Source organism: Ixodes scapularis, unplaced genomic scaffold (genome assembly GCF_016920785.2).
Source record: "Ixodes scapularis isolate PalLabHiFi unplaced genomic scaffold, ASM1692078v2 PGA_scaffold5__190_contigs__length_132052651, whole genome shotgun sequence".
NCBI lineage: Eukaryota > Metazoa > Arthropoda > Arachnida > Ixodida > Ixodidae > Ixodes > Ixodes scapularis.
The window spans coordinates 128782559-128806264 of NW_024609880.1; the positions used below are offsets into that span (position 1 = coordinate 128782559).

A 23706-nucleotide genomic window follows, 5' to 3' on the forward strand; every position below is an offset into this window, starting at 1 on the left:
TGAGCGAGGGCGCCACAATCCGCAGAAACACACACGGAAGCACGGTAGCACCGCTTCCAAGGACGGCAAGAAAGAGAGAGAGGATTGGAAGTAGCAACGAACAAAGTCTGTGAGGCGGTGTCTGGGCTTTCAGCCTCGCCCGCCCATCAAAACGATACAGACGCGATACGCCTCGCCTCGTCCAGACGCGTCGTCTGCTAATCCGAGTGCAGCCGGCTATGCTTGGGGCATCGGGTATGGCCGCCGTGGGACCGGTGTTCTTCGCTCTAGTCCTGTTCCTTGGTTCTGCGACCGATGGCGGCGAAGGACTATCTTTCTTTCCCGTTCCTGACGCGGAAAAGGAAGGTGAGTGGAAGGCACGTCGTGGGTCGAAGGCTTGGCGAAGAAATTACGCGTGTATGCTCGTCCGTGTCGGCCCGAGGGAGCGAGCACGTCTCCAACACGCGGCCATGCAATGCCGCCATAAACCGGCTGTTTGGCGTTTCTGTAGCAACCGATCAGACATGAGTCATGGTCATATACCAGCGTTTGTCAGCGTCTGTCGTCGCAAGCGAGACAACCCGTTTAATAAAGAAACAGTTAAATCAACAAAGTCAGAGTGCAGCTCGCGCTATCAGAGCGATAAAAAATATGCTGTAGTCATTTTTTAAGTGTTTTTTTCTTCTTCATATTGTTTGAGTGTTGCGTACCGAAAGGCGACCTAAAATGTTTTATTTTCGGGGCAAGTGGCGCTCCTCGAAGTTTGAGAGCTACGAGCATATCGGTGGTCAGCCTGTGGCAGTTGGCACGAGCGCCAGCACCTCAACCGTTTCTTCTACTTGAACATTACAAAAGTGCATGGTATAATAACCTGCGTGCGATGGGACCGTGCTAATCACAGTATACTGAAGCAAAACGCTAGCTGGCGGAAGGCGGAAATGACGCACATATATACCAAAGGACCTTTTTCTAGGGTGCCTACATGTCTGTCTGTCTGAGGGTGAAGACATCCATTGTTGCCCTGAATGTGCCAGTGCGTGACGCTCTCGCGCACTCGGTGCGTGATTTGGGCGGTAAAATTGCGTCTATGCATTAGCTAAAGCTACACGCTCGAGCTCAGTGACACCAGATTGCGCGCGCTTCAAAATGCATAAAAATACGATTGGGCGGAAAAATGGCTGAGATGTCACCACTCAAGCAAAAGCGCGCGTGAAGGCACTCTACCTTTTTCGAGTAACGAGCGCCGTCTGGGGAGTCGTCTGCGAACCACAAATGAAAAGCAGCCCAACGTGCCTTCGCCCGCCAAAACACATTGGCATCGTGTTGTTGTATCAGTTTTCAGTTCTTTTTTCCTTCTACTATCGATACTAAAAAACGAAGCGTCAAAACAGACGCGCGAAGATAGATGCTGAAAACGTTGGTCGTGCGGGACGGTGCCCCGCGAAAATGGCGACAGCGGGAAGATAGGCCTAAGGAGAGGGTGTACGCATGCGCAGAAACTTACTCGAAAAAGGTTCATTGGAGGATACAGTCTAAAGGAGACCACGCCACCTAGCGAAGATGTGAACGATGGTTCAATCTGTGCAGAAAGAACTGGCACGGCCTGGCGGCCAAACCGTGAACCAAAGAAAAAGAAAATGAAATTAACGTCGTTTGGCTTGGGAATTAACGTCATTTGGCCTTGAAGTATAAATTCCGAAAAAGCAATAACGGGGAAGATGCCGAAACTGACATGTGCGATCACTGTCAAATATTGGCAGACATCAACAACATAATCTAGGATTGTCCCAAAAGTGACATCAAGCGGAAACTAGCTTTGATGCTCTACGGCCACAAGAAAGACCATCCTGCCTAAAGGAATGGGTTCTTCCAGACGGCACCCCCGAGCACAGAAAAGCAATTTTAGACTCGCGGACAGGGTTCATCAAGTCCGCCGGACTTGATATTTACATTTAGCCCCAATCCCTCCTTCCCCTCCCCCTGTAGCCAATGACGAGTTCCGAGGGCAACAGGTACCCCACCTGAAAATAAAACATTTTCTAATTCATGGCTTGGGAATACTTAAGGCTAGGAGCCAGGTTTAGAGAATCTGATGATGCCACCTGCATGAAAGGGCCTTGGCCTTAGCCTCAACTCTCAACTTGGGTACCACATTTTAGCCTCATATGCTGATGCGCCATTAACCCCCCCCCCCCCCCCCCTCAATCAATACGAGTACAGTATGCGCGGACATTAACAACTCGACGTATTGCTGGGTTTCAGCAGTTGTGTGAGCTGAAACTTCAAACACCGAAACGTATTGCAAAGGCTTATCATCAACCAGTCAATCAATTTCCGCTGATGAATGCAAGTCTTTATTTAATATTAAGTTGCGCAGGTTACAACAGTACAGAAACAGTCAAAACGTCTGGTTTGCGTCTGCCACGCTCTAAAAAATATACATTCTTGAAAGGTTCTTCGATCGCCCAAAGAACCTTTTTAGCTCGTGAAGAACGGTTGCTGCCTCAAGCACTATCGCCTTGGCGAAAGTGCTTGACTAACAGGGCGATGAGGAACTCTTTCGCACCAAAAGGAGCTTCGTGTAAAACCCCTTAGAGGTTTTTCACGAAGAACCCTTTAGGGCGTGCTTAAAATAACCCTTTGGGTACAAATAACGGACTAACCGTATAACCCCTAAAAGTACTCTTATGACCAGATATATATATATATATATATATATATATATATATATATTTTTACAATGCACCTTGTTTTTGAGAGTTACAGCTTAGTAATCCCACGAAGTCTGCTACGAATACAAAGAAACGACAAAAGCAACACCAAGTATTTCATACAATCTTTTGCGAATGAGTTATATAAAGGACATGTTTAACTCTTTCGCGAAAAATTGTAGGCAATACCAACGCGCTCCCTAAAAAAGAAGAGTAGCAAGTATTTGCTGGGAAGTAACCACAACTTTTCCAGCTTACTGATAAACGTTTTCTCTAGCACGCTGTGTTAGGTCGTACGCCCATATGGCTCTGTCACGCGCGTTCATTCGAACGTCTCTTCTTTTTGACGCAAACAGTCTTTTTGTTTTCCTAGTCCACGAGAAACCATCGAATGCTGACGAACTGCAGACGTCATACAAAAAGCAGTCTGCACAAACTATTTGAGGCCTTCCTTTTATGACGGTCACGTTGATCACACAGAAATTGTCTGCATACATGTTCGAAACATTGGTGACAATCAGTTCGTCGAACGACGTTTCATCGACAGTTTATTTTATCGAAAGGCTTCCCGCATCCGTTCTATCGGCAGACTTCACAACGTTTCGTCGAACACGACCCTTCTGTTTTCGCAAAAAAACTTTGTCTCGCCCGGTTTACCTGAGGGAGAGGGGGGGGGGGGGGGGGGCGGAGGCTTGGAGGCCTGGGTAACACGCCTCAGAGGATCACGCAGTAACTTACTGCAGCTTAGAAAAAAAAAAAAAAAAAAAAAGATGTTGACGAAACGTCGCAGGGGCATGTCTCCACAGAAAGAGCTTCCATGAAATGTACAATGTCGACGAACCGTGTATTTATAAAACCCGTCTGCATGAAAAGCTGTCCAAAAAATCGTGTTGCGATGAAACGATAGGAATCCTCGAGGCGTGTATGAAGCGTGCTTGGAACACGCTTGAGGCCCATACTGCAGCGAAGAGCGTGTCACCTGCATGATTTACGATCTCACGCAGCGAAGTCGAGCTTCTGGTTCGACCAGGGCATGTCCGATATCGAGGCTCGCCTCAAGCTCCAGCACGGCACCGGCCTGGCGAAGCGGGTGGTCATCTTCCTGGGGGACGGCATGGGGCTGTCCACGGTGACCGCGGCCCGCATCTACAAGGGACAGAAGCAGCGCAAGGCCAGCGGCGAGGAGAGCGTCCTGTCCTGGGACGCCTTCCCGCACGTGTCCCTGTCCAGGACGTACGGGCTGAACGTGCAGACGTCGGACTCTGCCAACACTGCCACGGCCTACCTGTGCGGGGTCAAGGCCAACTACGAGACGCTGGGCGTAGACTCCAGAATACGGGTGAGGCTGGGGAGCTAATCTTTTTGGCGATAACGGTGGCGGATAACGGCAGTCGGGTTAGAGTACGGGACCTATGCACCTTTCCAGCGCTTATCAGCCGGTCGATAAATTCCGCGGCCGTAGACGGATGCGCGGCGTCTGATATTCCGCTGCAGAGAGTTACGGCGCTTGTCCAGTACGCGCTGCACAGCCCGGGAGGCAAAAATGTGGAGGCGCACAGAAGGCGATCTTTTTCAATGGTCTATGCACGTGTACGAGTAGCAGAGAGATACCGAAGTTAAAGGAAAGTTTTGTATACAGTATTCAAAGACGGAAGAAGTGGGGTTCGTCGTGGTTGTTTCTGAAAGTTTGTTGACAGGGATCGGGTCCCAGCACTTCGTCGCCTTCCGCTACCACTTACCGTTTCTCGTGCCAACTGCCTTGTCTTCGACGAATGACGGAAAAACGAGCATTAAAAATATAACAGCCGCCGCGTTTTAAAAGCTAGTCTGGCCACTCTGGATATAAAATATTTTGATGGGCACCAGAGGAGAGATTGTAAGACTGGTGGAAATCATCTAGCGAGAATTGAATGATGTACAACTAACTGACACAACTGGGAACAGGTAGAACGGAGGAAAATTGGGACTCCCTCCGACGTGACTCCGGCCCAAAGTCTCAACCCTGACTCCCAGTGGGTCCGGTGCTGGGGTAGCGCCGACTAGGTTTGACCAGAGGAAAATTGGAGACTCCCTCGTCGGAAAAAAGAGGCGGAGGTGACGTTTTTAGTTTTTTTCGGGGGGGTGATCCAATCCCGAAGGTCATTTCGGTCATATCCCACACCGCCTGGTGATAGTTGCGAAATTGTAGAGGGGAAGTGAATTGGCTTAGAAGGGCAAAGAGAAGAGTCATACTTTTTTTATTTAGTTTCTAGGCGAGGTGGCGAAGGCTATCGCCCGATATAAAGGGTACAGCCGTACCCCAAAGTGGACATCAATCCATCCATCGCGTTTTGCATTAAACAGATTTTCTTCTTTGTAGTTTTATTTTGATGTGTTTGCTCTCCTCTGTTGAGTCCGAAAGTATGTTGTGTACCTTATATAAGGCCATGAGCTGTTTGTGGACACATAAAAAAAGGAAAAGGCAATTATTATTAGTAGTAGTAGTATCGACATTTGAAACACAAAATGGACAAACCGAAATTGAAAGCCTACATTTTTATACCTGCACACTAGGGATGAGGCTGAGCAGACGACTTCATTCGAAAAGAGACTGAAATATTTATTTATTTATTTATTTATTTATTTTACCCTCAGGGCCAGAGGCATTACAAAGGAAAGTAAACACGGAAAATAACAGTGAAAAATACAAAATAGTTACACAACAGGGAATACGTAGCGAAGGTAATGTTTTCAGTGTTTTTGCTCGATCCCCCAAAAGTCATCCTGGTGACGCCGAGAGAGAGAGAGAGAGAGAGAGCGAGAGAGAGAGCTAGACTTGCGAAAAAAGAAATACTAACTTGGGAGTCACAGCCAGAGGCCGGACGATCATCGTTAGTTGGGAGAAGGGGGGAGGGGTTAACAGCTGATAGTTATAAGGAGTATTCACTGGGCGCCATATTTGTGGGTGATGTCTAGAGCGCATGCTCTGAACGAGCCCACATTAATAGGCTGCTAAGACGGGCAATCTTGAGGGTGCGGAATGCACGTTACAAAAGAACTGTGGAAGCTCGCCATCAGCACGCGCTCAGCAGTCGTACACACAGCTATGGCCACCAGTGAATACTTCCTATAGGGAGAGAAAATTCGCTTGAAATGGCAGGAGTAATTGTATGTTTTTGTTTTTAGACTTCGACTAGGTGGCGCGAGCTACCGCACATTACGAAGGGTACAGATTCACATCCAACCACCCAGACTTGACTATCAGATGGTCAACACACGCCATAAGCAAGGTGGCTGCGATCAGAGGCCAGCTTGCAAACGCTCCAAACCCTAGAGTCTCGGTATGTGTTCGGTGCTCACCGCAACCAGCTGATACGCCAGACGTTGAAGTAACTCCCTGGGCCAGCGGAACCCGCAATACGTCACCTGTGTCGTCACACCACTTGAAAATAAATATCTATGTTTCGGGCGCCGGGACCCGCTTTCCTGTTTGGTTCGGACCGCCCTTGACCTGCCGCGAGCCTTATCAGAATTCCGAAACCTCTGCCCGAGTTGAGCCAAACTTTTGAGCCAGACTTCATTCCCCGGTCGGCATAGGCGCCGATCTAAGTGATCCGAATCTCCTCTTCCAGAGCGGAGACTGCCACAGCGACCCGAGCACGCACCTGCCGAGCATCATGCAGTGGGCCCAGGCGGCTGGCCTGTGGACGGGCGTGGTGACCACCACCCGGATCACGGACGCCACCCCGGCGGCCAGTTACGCCCACGCAGGCTACCGCAAGTGGCAGTCGTCCGTGCCCGACGGCTGCGCCGCCAAGGACATCGCCTACCAGCTCGTCCACAATACGCCGGGCTCACAGTTCAAGGTATTAGACCAGACCCACGCCTGCTACCGCCTTTTCGCGGACATGTCTCTCGGAGACATAAACGCTCGGACTTCTTTCTATACGGAAAGCAAGTCGTCTGCTTCTTGCGCGTAAGTTTCAGTGACGTCAGAACAACGCCGAGCTCTGATTGGCTTTCATTGAAAGCTGTGCTAGATGCCTTGAGATCTACCCACTATTTGTTTTAATCAGCTAATAAGATGATAATATAATGCAACCTAGCTGTGTTTGGAGATTTGTGTTCGTCCTTTGTCCCTCTTGTTCCCCTTCTCCAGGGATTATTATCGGCAGCCAATAAGAACTCGGCGTTCAGACATCACCGCAACCCCTGTGCAAGAAGCAGACGAACTTACGCTCTACATAAGCAGAAAAGCTAATATTTATTTGTAATCCTCAATGACACACGCGAACAAACATTATCCAGGATGTTTATACCTTGAGACTGGGAAGGAATCTTGGCAATATATTAGGAGAAACCGAAAAAAGGTGACAGACAAACATTGCTATGGCAAAAGAAGTTGTCGACATAGGGATAACTCAAAATACTGAACGTATTGTGTGTTACTTAGAGGTGGTGTTTCGCGGAGGAGCATCTGTGCCTCGCGTGAAGCTTGGTTGTTAATGCAGGGAGTTGCTTGACACACAGCACAGGAAGCATGGAAGTAGCAATGACTTTAAGTTGTAACACTTGGGCCGTGTTCCAAATGGACTCCATTTCACTTTAAGCGAATATTTTGTACCTTGACGTTTGAGGCTACATAGTCACAAAAAGTGTATTTATCTCTTTATCGCGTAATGTAACCCGTGGAAGTAATTCGGACCTATACTCGAGTAAAATTTAGAACACAGTTAACAAAACGTAGTCAAACGCAGCTGCTTGATGAGGCATCAAAGTTATTGACTACAGCAGGAGAAAAAAAAAAAAAAAAAAAGAGCATCTCAGAAAGCGTAAAGCAAGCACTCAAGAAAAGCACGAAAAAAGGATACTCAAAAACAAAGAACTTTTCGCATTGCGGTGAGAAAAAAAAAAAAAAAAAAAGAAAAGCGGTGAGAAAAAAGAAAAAAAACGTTGTCCATCATTTCTACAACCTCTGAAGACAGTTGGTTCCATTCGCCAATAGAAAACTATTAAGAAGAAGGAAAGAAGTGTCTCACTGCCGTTTTTAAAGACCAGCAAACCTAAGACGAAACGAGGTGCTGTAGAGACTTCACGTCCTAGAATAGAACTCAAGCTGTAACTAATAATAGAACTAGGAATAACTGAGCAATGCACGCTTCTGACGACAGGTTATCCTGGGCGGCGGTCGGGGCATGTTCCTGGACAAGTCCATGAAAGACGAAGAGGGTCAACCCGGGGATCGAGCCGACGGCCTCAACCTCATCCAGAGCTGGAAGGACTCCAAGAAGGACTCGACCAACGCCAGCTTCGTTTGGACACGACAGCAGCTACTCGCTGTCAAACCCGAGAGGACCGGGTACCTGCTCGGTAAGGTCGCGGCGCCATGCTTGGAAATGAAAAGAAAAATGAGTTACTGTTTTTGTTTACTAGCAGTATCGCCAATGGTGGTGTAGCTTTCGCGCTGCATTCGCGTAAATATAGACGAATTACCCGACTCTTCTTGTATTGATTTTTTTTGCCCGTGTGTATCGCTTTACATCCTCATTACCCCAGAAAATAGAAATACCCCGTGCACCCTCACACTTGGCGAAGTTAAACCTGTTGGTAGAGGATGCCCTCGTCATACATAGATAGTGGAGAAATGGGGGTTGATAGACTTCCGGTCACTTATTATTATTGTCACAAAAAGCTACCCCCCCCCCCCTCCGCGAATGAATAATTGATTTAATGAATTATCGAATGAATGAATGATTTATTTATTCTATGAGTAAATGATTGATTAAATGAATAAAATACGGAATAAATTAATTATTGAATGAATGTTAGAATCATCGAATTAACGATTGAACTATTAAACTAATCGTTGTTCAATTGAATTCATAAAGGACTAAACTAACGAATGATTGAATGGATGCTTGATTAAATTGATAAAATAATTAATTCAATATTCAATGATCGACTTTCCGCTTTACGAAACCATTTTTAGCCATTGTTTTGGGGCATTGTTCGCAAATAGAAGCGGCCACGCCATATGGGACTTGGTTTTGAGTCCCTCGATCTTCTTGTGTGCCAGGTCTCTTCGACAAGGACCACCTGCCGTACGTGCCGGAGAGGAGTGACCCGGACACAACCAAGCCCACCCTCCCCGAGATGACGAAGGTGGCGCTGGACATTCTGCTGAGATCTCCGTCCGGGTTCGTTCTTCTCGTCGAAGGTATGTGGAAGCGTGGTGGGAGACAGACAGACATACCATCGAAAGCGTTGCACACCCATTGGGCCTCTCGAAGCACCCGGAATCGCGAAGGTTTTATTTTCGCAAGTTTCAGCGATGGTAGCGCCGCGGAGTGAGACTCGCACTTTCTATAGCTCCAGTATGATCGGCCACGGAATAAAGGTGCTTACCTAAACCTTCCCGACGTGGCAGTATAAGGAAGGACTCTTATATCGCTCGTATTTCAAAAGATTAGAATTACTGACGCGTCACCCAACCTTGTGATGCTGTTCTACAGCACCTATAAGTCGTGAAAGTTGCGAAGTTGTGAAAGGAGCTGTGCAACGATCTCAGTGCCTTGCTTAAAAATTGTGGGGGTGGGTGTTTCGACCCTTCTGAAGTAAAGAACAAAAACCGTTTTTGCCTGCAAGTTCTAGTTTTTATGAAAAAAAAAAGAAAAAAAATGGACAAAGATTGAGGTTTTCGGCACCTCTGAACTCCTTCATCATCTTCCGAGTCACGTGTGCTGTGACGTCAATGGGGGTCGCGCGGGGTACCGGTGAAGCTCTCTCTCTAGAGCCATCAGTGAGCAGCGAGAACTCACCCGCCCGCAACCACGTGACCACGTGCTTGCGCAGCTTGGCGCAGCGCAATCAACATGGCGAGAGGAGGAAAGTCTCGTCCGGGTCCGGCCATCCCCCTCCCCCCTTTGGCTTCTGACGGCTGTTCGCGGTAGCAGATACAGCTCACGGTTTTCTGGGCCTAGGATAGATGGCGCCACTGAAACTCTATATAATTAAAGTTTTGTCGATGATACCAGGTTTTTGACGCATTTATACTTATGTTTGAACGACAAAATTTATAGAAAAATTAAATTTTATTAAAAAAAGTCGTTGCACAACTTGCTTCTTTTTTTTTTTCCCACAACTTCCCTTTTGAAGTCACGCCACGTGGTTCTCATGGCCGCCGCTCGCGGCTGCATATCGGGAAATATTGTAATTTGTGCCTCGAGATTACGCGGCGGAATTGCAACATTTTGAAGGAAGAATTCGTGTTTCTGTCTTTTGTGACAAGATAAACAATGTCAAAAGTAGAAGATGCAATTTTTTTCAACGTTAAAATCGTTGCACAGCCCCTTTAAAGGGGCGGCACTAAACCACTTTTTACGAAAGTCTATGAGCATAACTCAATCTATAAAATCAAAACCTCCTAAAAATTTATTTATGCGCGGGCGATTTGTTTTTTTTTTCTTTTATATAGAAATTGGTATCAAAAGATTGACTCAGATGGCGCCATCAGACGCGGAAGGCAGGATCTGCCCTTCTTCGTCCGGTGGCGCCACGCGGTGCCGATCTTTTGATACCAATTTTTAATGAAGAAATCGGCCACGGCATAAACGTTTATTTCTTTTTTTTTAATTTTTTAATTTTTTAGGATGCTTGGAGCTCATGGATCGACTTACGACCATAGATATTATCGGAGAGAGTAGCCCGTAATGTTTTTTTTTTGTTTTTTTTTAGAGCCCTAGTTTTTATAGTGACCATAAATAGACTATCGCAGAAAGTGGTTTAGTGTCCCTTGCAGAAACGCCGGGTTGGTCAAGCCCGTGCATCTTGTTAATAAGAGCAGCGAGGACGGATCAAGAAGCCCGAACGAAGCCAGCCACGCCTTTTTAAGCCGTCATTTGCGGCTTTAGCGTCTCTAGCTCGTGTCACGGACGCGGGTAATTTGTCATTTAATAATTTATATACTTTTTTTACAGGAGGTCGCATCGACCATGGCCACCATGTGACTCGTGCTGGGTTGGCGATGGAGGAAGCGCTCGAGTTTGACCGCGCAGTGGAGGACACTGTGCGGCGACTGGGCTCCGAGGACTCGCTGATCGTGGTCACCGCCGATCACTCGCACACCTTCACCATGGGAGGATATCCCAAGCGGGGCAACAACATTCTGGGTGAGTGTCGACAGGTGCCACCTTGACACCTTGCGTCCCGTTTTTGATTCCGGAATAGTGATGTGTACTGACCATCGAGGAGAACCTCGAAGTGTCTTATATTTCCAACGTAGAGCATGGTCGTGGCAAATAAATATTAGTGTTGTAAATAAACGGCCTAAAAAAGTAAAATGAAAAGATTACAAATCTGCATTATTTAAAGTTTGCGCCTCAAGGATAACGGTTTGTTAAAAGTCCCTATTGTTTATGTCAAGTCGGTGTAGTTTGCTTTATCATGGAACCCGAGTCCGCGCTACGTGCGAAGCGGATACGTTACCCCCAGAGCTACGCCACAGCGTTAACCCGCTTTATATACTGTCGAGACCGGTTATAATGAATTCGGTTATAACGAAATAGCGGCTACAGCGAGGCAATCAGGATTTCCCATTTTCCTTTTGCACTTCGTTATATCCGAAGTCAGTTATAACAAAATAGCGGATATAGCGAAGTGATTTTTGATTCCCGCTGACTTCGTTATAACCGGTCTCGACAGTATAGTGTTTTTGTAGTACCCGACGCGCTCTCCGGAAGAAATAGCCGATAACGAAATGCATGCCGTCGTCGCCAGATGTAGCCAACGGCCAGATGTTCATTTTGTTCCTGCGTGAACGCAACGACGCTGCCCAACGAATTCGCCGTGACGTGTCGCAGCGATCTCTGTGACTCTACTCTGGATTAACACCGGCTTACTCGTTTTTTTATTCGTGGAAATACGTGCTTCCTTTTAAGCCTCATGTCATATTTCCACAGGGTCATGCATTTTTAGTTAATCATTAAACTGGCAGGCTCATAGGGTCGACATTTGCCTTGCGAAACTCGTATAATAAACAGAGATTGTGTTTTTATACCATTCTACTAGAAAGTTTTGTACAGGCGACGCCATTGTTTGGAATGTTAAATTCAGTTCAGACCATGACGCCATTTAGAAGCTTGCACTTGTGTCGAAGTCTCTCATAAACGTCTGCTTTTGAGAGTGCGCCGGAGATGCCCAAATAATTTGGTTTTGCAGCGCCCATTGACTACTTCATAAACGGCAGAAGAATAAGCGCCTCAAAGACAGGGACTGAGAACAAGACAACCCCGAGCGCTACTTCCAACTGGATTGTTTATTGAAAGCACACACTTTACAGGCACTATGTATCATGGGGCTCTTGGCACAGGAATGCAATATTCTTGATTAGATGGGCGCGGTGACGGTGCGTTTACGCGCTCTAAGAACCGCTTGTCCCATATAATGCACCCCAAAACTTCAGTTCGACGTACAACGCACTACGTTCAACCGATGGTACCAACCTTCACGAGCGGCTTGTTGGCCGAGTTGTACAACCTATTAAAATCGCCAATGTGCGTGCGACTGACTGTAAAAAAAAAAAAAAAAAAAATTATTGGGGTTTTTTAGGTTTAAGTAAAAAACTTGTTTTTTTTTTTACTTTCATACGTACTTTAGCTGTTTCCTATGTTATATCGCACCGTCATCAACCCTCTCGCAAACGTTGGGGCAGTCAGTTCGACGTCGGTGCGCTCTACATTGGACTGAAGTTTTGGGGTGCTTTATATGGGACAAACAGGGTGTAAAACTACACCCCCCCTGTAGGGATGGCCGAAGGGGCTTAGCCGAAAGAGCTCGGGGAATTGGCGGCGAGGTCACCCGAAGCGTCCTTTGGAGGTGCCCGATGTCTTGTCTTTCCCTTTGGCGGCAAGCGGAGGCCAGCTCCCGAAAGTGGAAGCAGATTTCCCCGCGTGGGAAGTAAACAAACCTCTGTTCGCGGGTGGTCGCCCTTGCCGCCGAGGTAATTGGGGAGGCGACCTTGTCAGGGCCATGTCGGCGACTTCGGGGGAGAGAGGGAGGTCCGGCCTCCCTTCGGAATGTCGGTGTGCCTTTTCGGAAAAGTTGAGTCTGAACGAGCCCGTGCGCGGAGCAAGACGTTATTCTCCCGCGGTCCCGAGGGCTCCGCGTACTTTATCCTGCGGGGTAGAGAAGTTGCCGTGCGCGGCAACGGATTTGGCGCTGAGGCGCTTTTGTCGACGTCGGGCTGCCGTGAGCGGCAGCAGCAGCGTGACAGCCTTGTACTATATTCGTTCTTCTTTGTAAATATATTTGTCGAAAAACCTCCATCGAGTTCTCCGGCTCCTGACTGGCGAGAACGGCAGATCCCCGCACCACCTCACGACACTCCACGGTCACCCGGCTCCATCGAAACCCGAGCGAGACGACGGAGTGCCGGGAAAACCACCATCACTCCTGGAAGGAAGAACCTTTACTGGCGCAGTCGACAGGATGGTGGACGTCGTCGGCCACTTTCAACGACTTCAAGGGCGGAAACGACGACGCCTGTGTTGCTGCGGTGCGCGGCGGCACTGAGAGGCAGCAACTCGACAATTCGGGAAGACGAACTTCAGTCGACCAAGGGTGACCAACTCAGCGAGACTTGTCAACGAGACAAGGTCGGCGCCTGCTACGGCGGAGAGGGAGCCTCAAGACAACGGACTCCCCGGGGTGTGATCGACGCCGAGGACCTGCGGGCCGGCGACATCAGCGGCTATCGTAGACTCTGCAGCATCGCCAGGTACGTGGTCGCTTTCCCTTTCGTCGCCGGCTGACACCCGCGCGCTTAGCTGCACGACGAAGTGTAGCTTGCGTAGGAGGGGGAGCCCTAGGGACGGAGGCGACGAGGGGTCGCATAAGGAAGCGGTTCCGATGAGCGTTCGGTTAGCCCTTGCGAGGGAAAAAACGAGGGACCTGGAGCGGCAGGTTCGAGAGGCAGAGCTCCGGGCGGACGAGCGGAGAGCTAGAGCGCGGCTCCCCGGGCAGCGCCGTGAGGAGACGCAGCCTCGGGCAGCGGAAGACACGGCGCCCGAGGCTGGCTATGTGAGGAAGACAGAACCGGACGCGCGAGGCGACCAGGAGGCAGCCGTGGGGTCCGGGGCCGATCGTGTCGTTCAGGAACCGGAGACGGCGGGGAGTCCAACGCCGATCGCGCTCTCCAAGAAGTAGGGTTTGAGGCCGATCGAGCTGTACCGGGACCGCAGGCAGTCGTGGGGTCCGAGGCCGACCGTCCCGTGCTGGGACCGGAGACTGCCGGGGGGCCCGACGCCGATCGCGCCCTCCAGGAAGCGGATACTGTAGGGTCCGAGGCCGATCGAGCCGTACCGGGACCGCAGGCAGTCGTGGGGTCCGAGGCCGACCGTCCCGTGCTGGGACCGGAGACTGCCGGGGGGTCCGACGACGATCGCGCTCTCCAGGGACCGGACACGGTCATAGGGTTCGATGCCGATTTAGCCGTACTGGCACCGCTGACTGCCGTGGTGTCCGACGCCGATCGCGCTCTCCAGGAACCGGACACTGTCGTAGGGTTCGAGGCCGATCGTGCCGTATTAGGACCGGAGACTGCCGTGAAGTCTGAGGGCGATCGGGCCGCTTGCGAACCAGGGTCTTCCTGCGTCCGGGCAGCTGGAAGGGAGGAGCTCCCGGAGAGCCAGGGGTCGGTCCCGGCACTGGGGAGGCTGGTGGATGCTGATGTCGCGAGGGGGGCTACTGCCGCTGTTCAGATTGGACTTCGGGGTCACCACGACGGGCCTTGTGTTGAGGGTGTGACACAGCGGGTGCCACCAAGCGGGCGGCGCGAGGAGGTACAGGTGCAGGAGCACGAATCGCCGTGGGGCGACAATCTTGGAACGGGGACGGCGATGGCGCGCCATGGGCGCAAAGCTGGTCCTTTCCCTGACGTCTGCGAAGCGATTGCCGAACGCGGTTCCGTGGAGAGGCCGAGCCGAGCACGCCTTCGTGGGCCGAATGAAGCTCTGGCGAGGTACGCTGTCCTCGTGACAGTCGACACAGGTGCCCGAGTAAGGGGTGATTGTATGGCGGCAGGGGAGCGCTTTGTCGCGCTCATACACATGGTGTCAGCGGGCGTGCATGTGGGGAAGCGATCACTGCCGTGGCCCTTGCGAGGTGCCATTGAACTCACACTTGCTGTGTAGCGCTTGCCGCGCTTTTCGAGTTTTGTTGTCTTTTTGTTTACGGCAACGCTTGCAGCATTCTTGGTGTCGCTGGTGCGAGCAAAACAGGTCCGCAGAGTCTTGCTGAGTGGGGGATCAAGGTTTGTGTATCCACAAGCAGAAATAAGTGTTCTCCCTATTTTAATCTTTATTTAGCAGGTCGTACTAGAGAAGCGCGGCTATATTTTATTTTTCGCTAGCTAAACGGGAACGCTGTCAACCGTAAGCGGGTCGGAAGGCGATCGCTGCCGCGGTTATTTTGTGTAATCGAACGTTTCAGCGTTGTTCAGTGTTCACCAAGCGTTTTCAGTTTTCCCTTGACTGTTGGTTTCCCGTGATTTATTGATGTTTTTTTGTTTTTTGTTTGCGGAAGTTCTTGCGGAACCAGAGGTGTCGTTGTTGCCAGCGATCCAGGTCCTCAGAGGCCGGCTGAGAAACGGAGTGTAGTAAGAAGGATTGTCCTTTTTTTTTTTTCCTAATTTTTATATAGCATTCGGTGCTAAGGGGGCCGGCTTGGTAATTTCTAGCCATGCGTTTTGTTGTTTTATTTTTCGCTTCAGTTTAAGCGGGTTGTTTTTGTGTTCTTTTTGGGTTTTCGGCCATCCTGTTTTTGTAACTGCTGGCTAGTCCAGAAGTCCTAGCGCAGTTTTCGGGGGGACGTGTAGGGATGGCCGAAGGGGCTTAGCCGAAAGAGCTCGGGGAATTGGCGGCGAGGTCACCCGAAGCGTCCTTCGGAGGCGCCCGATGTCTTGTCTTTCCCTTTGGCGGCAAGCGGAGGCCAGCTCCCGAAAGTGGAAGCAGATTTCCCCGCGTGGGAAGTAAACAAACCTCTGTTCGCGGGTGGTCGCCCTTGCCGCCGAGGTAATTGGGGAGGCGACCTTGTCAGGGCCATGTCGGCGACTTCGGGGGAGAGAGGGAGGTCCGGCCTCCCTTCGGAATGTCGGTGCGCCTTTTCGGAAAAGTTGAGTCTGAACGAGCCCGTGCGCGGAGCAAGACGTTATTCTCCCGCGGTCCCGAGGGCTCCGCGTACTTTATCCTGCGGGGTAGAGAAGTTGCCGTGCGCGGCAACGGATTTGGCGCTGAGGCGCTTTTGTCGACGTCGGGCTGCCGTGAGCGGCAGCAGCAGCGTGACAGCCTTGTACTATATTCGTTCTTCTTTGTAAATATATTTGTCGAAAAACCTCCATCGAGTTCTCCGGCTCCTGACTGGCGAGAACGGCAGATCCCCGCACCACCGCACGACACTCCACGGTCACCCGGCTCCATCGAAACCCGAGCGAGACGACGGAGTGCCGGGAAAACCACCATCACTCCTGGAAGGAAGAACCTTTACTCCCCCCCCCCCCCCCCCCCCCCTCCCTTTTTTTTTTCGAGTGCGCAGTCTGTGTGTTCTCGCGCCCTTGTGTTATTAAATTTATCTGATTTTTTTTTTAAGTTTTCTCATATATATCTATATTTTTTGTTGTTGTTGTTTTTGCTGCTTTTTGGGAGCATTTGGGCATTTGTCGCAGTGTATGGCGAGATTACTCGAGGGGGAGTTCCTGACAGACATCGCATGCTCGCGTACCCTGTCAATGTCAGGAACCAAAAGGGAGTTCGTGTCCTTGTCAGGAACTCCCCGTCGGGCACTCTCGCCATACGCTGGGACACATTCCCATGTGCTCCCCATCTGAAAAAAAAAAAAAAATATGCGCGACGATCATTGATAGTGATGCTTTTTGGCAGCCAAAGTTGTGCTGCTTATTCGACAATATGACGATGGCGATCGATTGACATTGCGCTGATCGTGCGTCATGTATACGGAGATCTGATGTTGAGAGGACATTGCCTTGATTTTGCGTCGATATATTGTTGATGAATAAATGATTGCGAGGTCTTGATGTGTTTTCCCGTACAATTTGGCGGGTAAACTGGTTTGGTAGCGCTCGGTGTGTCGTCTTGTTATCTGTCCCTGTGTCTCAGGCGGTTATTATTATTATTTTTTTTATGTACCTAGCCAAATTTTACATTCTTGCACCAGCGTAGCCGATAACCCTTACGCGACTGAGCAAATTACTATTCATTCACACTGTTGCGTTTGAGTGCGTTAAGACTGCTTGCGTCTTGCTGTTGCTATGGCGACTCTTAGAAGGAGCTAACGGGGAGGTGCTGACCTGCACGACGCAACACAGCGCAACGCAATCGACATAACTGTGTGAACGAGCCTTCATCCTTAAGTAATTTCGATTTTATACATCGTATTAAGGTGTTTACAATGGTCTCCTCGCTCTCGCGCACTTTCTTTGTAGGCATAGCAGGCTACTCGGACGTGGACCAGCTGCCGTTCACATCCCTCGCGTACGGCAATGGCCCGAATAGCAGGAAGGAGCGGACGAACTTCACAGAAGACGAAACCAGTGAGTTGGCCTTACCAGTCGATCAAACGCCGTCTAATACCCTAGTTACACTAGCGCTCTCAACTCTCATTAAGACAAACTTCATTAGCATTTCCAAACTGTCATTGAGCATAACTAAGTTGTCCGGTGTTACAGGGTACATATGCGTAACAAACCAAGTTCAGGGGCGCGTCATGAGACACAGTTAAACCGGAAGCGAAACCAAAACTGATGTCACATTACCTTTTTTTTTAAAGCGATGCAAATGAATATATGCGCAATTTTTATTCATTATAAACGTTTAAAAAAGTTTAAAAAATAATATTTTAGGGTAAAGAAACGACAATGAAAGGTAGATAGGTAGGTAGGTATTCCGAAAAGGTGAAGAGGACGCGTCCTCTTCATTTTTTCGGGCCATCGTCGGCGTCTCCGAAAATAGAGGGGAATGTCATGACAGCAGGGAAAGAAAATAAGGGAGAGGAAAGCAGAGGGGAAGAAAAGAGGAGAAAAGCTGACGGTTAATGGTCACACATGCACATAACACACACACACATAAAACCATATACGGTACTATAGTTTGCTGTTTTGGTGTTGGTCACACTTAAGTCTTCCTAATAGTCCAGAATCCTTTAAAAAAATAGCAGAAAAAATATCTGAAGGTGTCTTTGGCGGGCTCCTGAGCCTCTGGGGAAAATGAGGTCATTCGTTTCCTCTAGTGGTGGATAGAGGTCTTGAAGTTGCTGCGAAAGGCTTGCGAAGTCTGAATTTGTGCGTTTACGGGTGAAGAAAACGAGTTTACATTTTGCTGGGTTAAGGGTAATTTGCCCTTTGTGCACCTACCCGATCAATATCAGTTTGGAGATGTAAGCGGTCGTCAGGGTTGTTGATCTTTCTGAGCAGTACACAATCGTCAGCAAAAAGACGTACACAGGACGTTAGTGAGTGCGGAAGATCATTAATGTATATTTGAAGGCACAGAGACGCAGCACTTCGGCGTGCCAAAGAAGCTTGGATCCCATCGCGAGACCGGCGAAACTTGCTTTCGACGAGTTGTGTCATTTTCCTGTAGCACTGCGCTTTCGTAAAAATTTCCACGTGTTCTCAACGGCAAGTCTCAACGCTTACACAGAGTCTTGGAAAAGTTCTTCGGCGAATGACAACGAACGAGTAGAAACCATGTCTTCAGCACGCTGCTGCCAGCCTCTGCAACGCTAGCAAAACCACAATTTCTCTATGAGCAAGATGGCCGTCCGGTGGCTTCACTCGCGGGAGCGGGAATCGTGATCCAGCAATTGTCATAGAGGTCAGTGGTTCGAACACTCCACCGCCTCCACAGCGTCCCGATTAAGGCATGGCGCCGACGTTGCTTGCGCCGGGACGGGACGAGAAGTCGGCTGTGTGAATGAGGCCTTAGATATTAGACGGGAATGCAGCACGGGGTCGAACGCTTTATAGAAGTCTAAGGAAATGGCATCGGCCTGGGTGTTTAGGTTCATGTTTAGAGCTGAGACAAGACCGGGTTTTAAGCCTCTTGCGACTGCTCCGGACCGGCTCCGCTGCAGCGCATCCGATCCTACGCCGTCGCAAGAGGCTTCAAAATGCGGAAAATCAGACGCTGCGTGCGCGGAGTCCAAGATTCCGTGGCTATTGCGCATACCCGTAACTCGTTCCACAACCCAGTAGGCAAGGATGGCAGCGCACGCAAGGCGATCACTTGCAACGGCCTACTATGAGCCGCGTTTCAACGTAAAGTACACTAGTTGAAATACTTCTATTTGATTGGCCAGGAAGAATCGCCCATCGCCTGTGTGCCCTTCTTGCTTTTTAATTCGAGACAGTAGCCATGTGTTATGCGGTTACACAACATACGACTCTCAAGGGAAAGCGGTGAGGATATGCTGGAACTCGGAACAAATCAATAAATTGTACCGCGCACCAAATTCTTGACCCTTCTTGAACTTCTGAAGATGGACGTAGGGCCACGAAAGCTCGGATTCATTAGCTTAATAATACACGCGTCCATTCACTGTACATAATCTAAACGTTGAAGTAAATAAGACTAGTATTTGTTGTTGCTTAGTTTATCTTTGTTTTATTTTTTAGTTCTTAACCTTACTCCCCCATTTCTTTCTTCGCATACTAGCGAATCAGCACTTCTGCAGGTTAAAGGCCTATTCACACCGGAGCGTTTCTTTGCGTCTTGTTACGTTACATCACGTTTCAGTCGCCAAAACATCAGCGCTTCGAATGTTGCATGTCTGTCTACTGCTTGTACACATTGCCACGGTCCATTCAAAGCCTATATATCTCGGTTACTGTCGACGCGAGCCGATGCTTTCGCAATATATTGCAACCTAAAGGCTGGACTCCCGTGATGAATATGCCGCGAAAAAGTGGCTGCTACGTCGAGCGCAAAGCGAGCGTGCCGTCGGGCGAAGTTTGTCAATTATTTATCGCATAATAGGCTCCAGGAAACAGTGCTGTGTGCAACCGGCCGCAACATCTTTTTCGAGCATTTATTTCTTTATTTACAGTGCCAAACCAATTGCCAGAGTTCATAGGTTGGCGCTGTAAATAAACGAAACTTCTCTCTATACCTTGTCTCATCCTACGATGAACTAAAGGCCAAAGCCAGGGGCTGCCAGGTCCAATCACGTTCGACGCTATATACTCTGACACGCTTAACATTGATTAGAGGTGGACAAATAATGATCGGATCCAAAAGCGCCACATCATTTCTATAGCGTCGACGCCGCAAAGAGCTTATAGACGCTTTGCAGCAGCTGTGCATGGACGCCGCCATAACTGACCTTCAGTTTTTGTTTCCTCTTATTCAGTTTATTTGACTTCATCATTACAATAGCATGCCAGGTTATTGCCACATTAGATTCAACTGTGTCTTTTTCTTAAGCATCGGCCTTTATAGAGGATCGTCAACTACCGTTTCAGTTGCTCGGCATCTCGGTAAGACAAGAGAAGGTCAGCAATGGCGGCTGTAATTTGGCGCGTGTGTAAAGCGTCTATATGTCGCGGCTTTGCGATGTAAAATTGTTGAGTCACTCAGCGCTTTTTGATTCGCACCACTGTCCACCCGTCCCCTGATCCGATACGCGGGCGCCGATACGTGCATCGAAGCGAAATACCGCACAATTTCTAAGTGGCTCGTGATTAGATTTGGCGGTCTGTAGCGTTTGCCTTTAGTCCATCGTAGGGTGAGACGAAGTATAGCTTTGTCTATACTCTAGTAATCGTGTTGTTTCTTTTTTTCCTTTTTAGCATCGATGTCCTACGTCCAGCACGCGGCTTTTCCGGCTTGGTTGGAGACGCACGCCGGCGAGGACGTGGCCGTGTACGCGACGGGCCCCTGGGCACACCTCTTCTCCGGCGTGCACGACCAGACGTACATTCCGCACGTGCTTGCCTACGCGGCCTGCATAGGGCAGTTTGCCGGAGACGGCTGCCACGCGCGCCGTGCACCGACGAGATGACGGCCAGTGCCTGCGTGAGGGGTGTGTGGACTGAAGCACGGGGGAAGGAGAGAGATGTGCCCGAACAAGGTTGTTGTTCGAAAGGTCTTTGAAATGGGCTCACCCGGAGCAACGAGTGCGGCCGATGCCACTTAGAAAACTGGGCCTGCGCCTGATTTCATCGTAACAGCGCTTGAGACGAGGGCAACACGATGTTCCGTGTTGTCCAGTATCCTTTTTTGTCCTCGTCTAAAGCGCTACCATGTTTTTGAATACCCACTAGTGTTGATGTTTGGGAGGGGAAGGTGGGGTGCTTTGGCCTTCATGTAGTATTGGTACGGCCGTCATCGGCCAGGTTTCTTTCGACTCGTCTGACCAAGGCCAGTCAGGGTGACAAGTTTGCCCAAGCACCGCGCATCTCCCTGCAGGAGTGCTGTTTTGGTTTAGAATCTTCGCGCGGCATTGCAAACGTGTGCCCGAATGAGGACGCGTCTCCTTGATTGGCCCTCATCGGTCCTTTACATGCTGCGCCACACCGCGGCCTTTGCCAGAAATGCGAGTGAACCTTCGCCACATCTCCCCCGTGGCGATGCGGTGCCGTTCAGGCTCCTGGTTCTTCCACCGTGGACAGCTGCGACGCTGCCAAGACGTGCACTGATGGTCGTGAAGAAAGTAGGAATGTGAAGACGTCGACGACAACACCTGCGTGTAACTTTACGTGGAAATGGCCCGCCCAGTTGTAGCACATAGCTGCAGCCTCTGCTGGGTCGTACTGCTTACGGTGATGGCCGTCTCGAGGACAACTTTTCTTAGCAACGAAGCCAAAAATACGGGCACCCGTGCCCTCCCCGTTTTGAGCGCCGATGAAAGCTGTGCGGGCGCTCTCCTCCTCTCCTCGGGAATGCCAAGAAAAGTTTGAAAAGATAGTTCCGACGACTCCGACAACGACACCCTATATACTCCATCACTGCCTTTCCGTATGCATTGTATTCTTTTATGTATATATCAGGGGTAACGGAGGTATCAGAGTTTTAGCAGACCGTCTTTTCGCCCCGATTACGATACCTCTCCCCTCCGGCGGCCTTGGGCATGTATCGTTATCGGGTGTCGTTAATGGGGAGAAAAAGCGATCTGCTAAAGTTCTCTGATAGAGTTTTAGCAGATCCACACACTCAATTAGGGAGTTTTCGTAGATCGTTCATACACTTCTGATAGCGATAGTCGATACTCCGCTGACGCCTTTGCGCATGAATCTAATCGTTATGGGAGGTATCAGGACGATTTACTAAAACTCCTATTGGCGCGGGTTCGTAGCCTATCCAGGGGTTGTGCTTGCGCGTAGGTCGTGACCCGCTAAATCTAGCGGGAAACGTTCTCCGCTGAATTTGGCGAAAAATAGCAGTGTCGCGTGACGTCATGTGACGGGGCGTGAGTGGTACGTGACGGTGATTCCGCACTAAAATTAGAGCGAAAATTTCTCGTCCGATCGGGGAGGCATGGTGTCACTCTACAGTGACGTCAGTCTTACCTGACGTCATGGTGCCGCGTGACGTTAGCGCTACGTGGCACTGATTCCCCGCAACAATTTATCTGCCAAGTTTAGTGGAGAATCATGGTGTCGCCTGACGCTGTGACGTCGGTGGTGCGTGCCGACATGGTGCCGCGTGACGTCACAGTGGCATCAACACCGCCCGCTAAGGTACAGGGATGCAAGTAATAGAGAGTTTTAGTAGATCGTTCCCATGACTCCGATAACGATACGCGATACTCCGCCACCGCCTCCCTTGCGCATGCATAGTATCGTTATCGGGGCTATCGGAGGTATCGGAACGATCTACTAAAACTCTCTAATAAGCGAGGTTTAGGGAACCGTTTCTGTTCAACCGATACGGTACGATGGGCCCTCCGGTACGAACTGCACAAATGAGTCTCTTCCGTGGTTGCGCATGCGCAGTGAGTCCCGGAGGGCCCATCGTAAAGTATCGGATGTGCGAAAACTGTTCCCGAAAGCTCTCTATTTCAGCATGGCAGTGTAACCGTGCGCAGCAGTCTGTAGCATTGCCGCAGTTACAACATCCACGTCGCGGGAAGGAACTGCCAATAGTTTTATTTTAAAGAAAGAGTTCAAGGAAAGACATGTTTTTGTAATGTGTGATGGGGAAGTTTACAAATTATTAAAGAATTGAGCGTGGATGTGACCTACATTGACTTAAAACTAAAGAAACACACAAGAAGACGTCTGTTTCGTCCTCTTGTGTGTTTCTTTCGTTTTAAGTCACTGAAGTTTACAAGGATTTGCCAAACGCCCTTTCCACGAATGATGTTTTACGATTTTTTGTTGTTGTTTTGTTATGATAGTGTATTAGAACTTTGGAACACGCGGATGCGGTTCTAGTTTTGTATCAAAGGTAAAGGAAACCTTTTTATTTTTAAAAGCAATATGTCACTGCAAGACTTTAGAATAATAAAAAAAAAAAAGTCAATTCGAATTACGGGAAAATCCACCAAACAAGTTTTGACAAAAAGGAAGTTTCCTTTGCGAGAGAATTTTTTTTTTTCCATAACCCCCCCCCCCCCCCCCAAAAAAAAAAAAAAGGTTTAAAGTATTTTTTGTTTTTGTTTTCTCAAATGAATAAAACAGCGTACGGGAGCATCAAAACTACGGCCGAAAATATGGTTCATTTTAATGGGAAAGCGATGAAGTGTTAATGGAAACAACGTGTGTATTTTTTGTGGCACTATGGATTTGATTTGTAAATTTGTGTTTTATATGTCATTGATATAATACACTGTTAAAATATGTCGAATGTTATCTTGTTTTCCTGGGTTCCTGTTCTGTAGCGAAAGAAAGCTGACCAGAAGTTTTTCCTGTTTTTTTTTTTGTTTTTTTTTTCAGGAGAGTAAATTATTTTTGCAGGCGCGTGAAAATATTAAGGTTAAGATAGAAGACAGCTCTAGTACGTACTACTATTACTTTTGTCACTTTTTG

The 23706-nt window shown here is 49.1% G+C and overlaps 1 protein-coding gene across 1 annotated transcript; it reads left to right on the plus strand.

Moving 5' to 3' along the window:
* The first annotated feature begins 17 nt into the window (after positions 1–17).
* LOC8050585 (alkaline phosphatase) lies at positions 18–20824 on the plus strand. Its single transcript, XM_040209506.2, has 8 exons — positions 18–345; positions 3695–4029; positions 6302–6535; positions 7841–8039; positions 8746–8886; positions 10646–10837; positions 17164–17271; positions 20527–20824. The coding sequence occupies exons 1-8, from the start codon at positions 219–221 to the stop codon at positions 20736–20738; spliced, it is 1548 nt and encodes a 515-aa protein (XP_040065440.1). The 5' UTR covers positions 18–218; the 3' UTR covers positions 20739–20824.
* The last annotated feature ends 2882 nt before the right edge of the window (positions 20825–23706 follow it).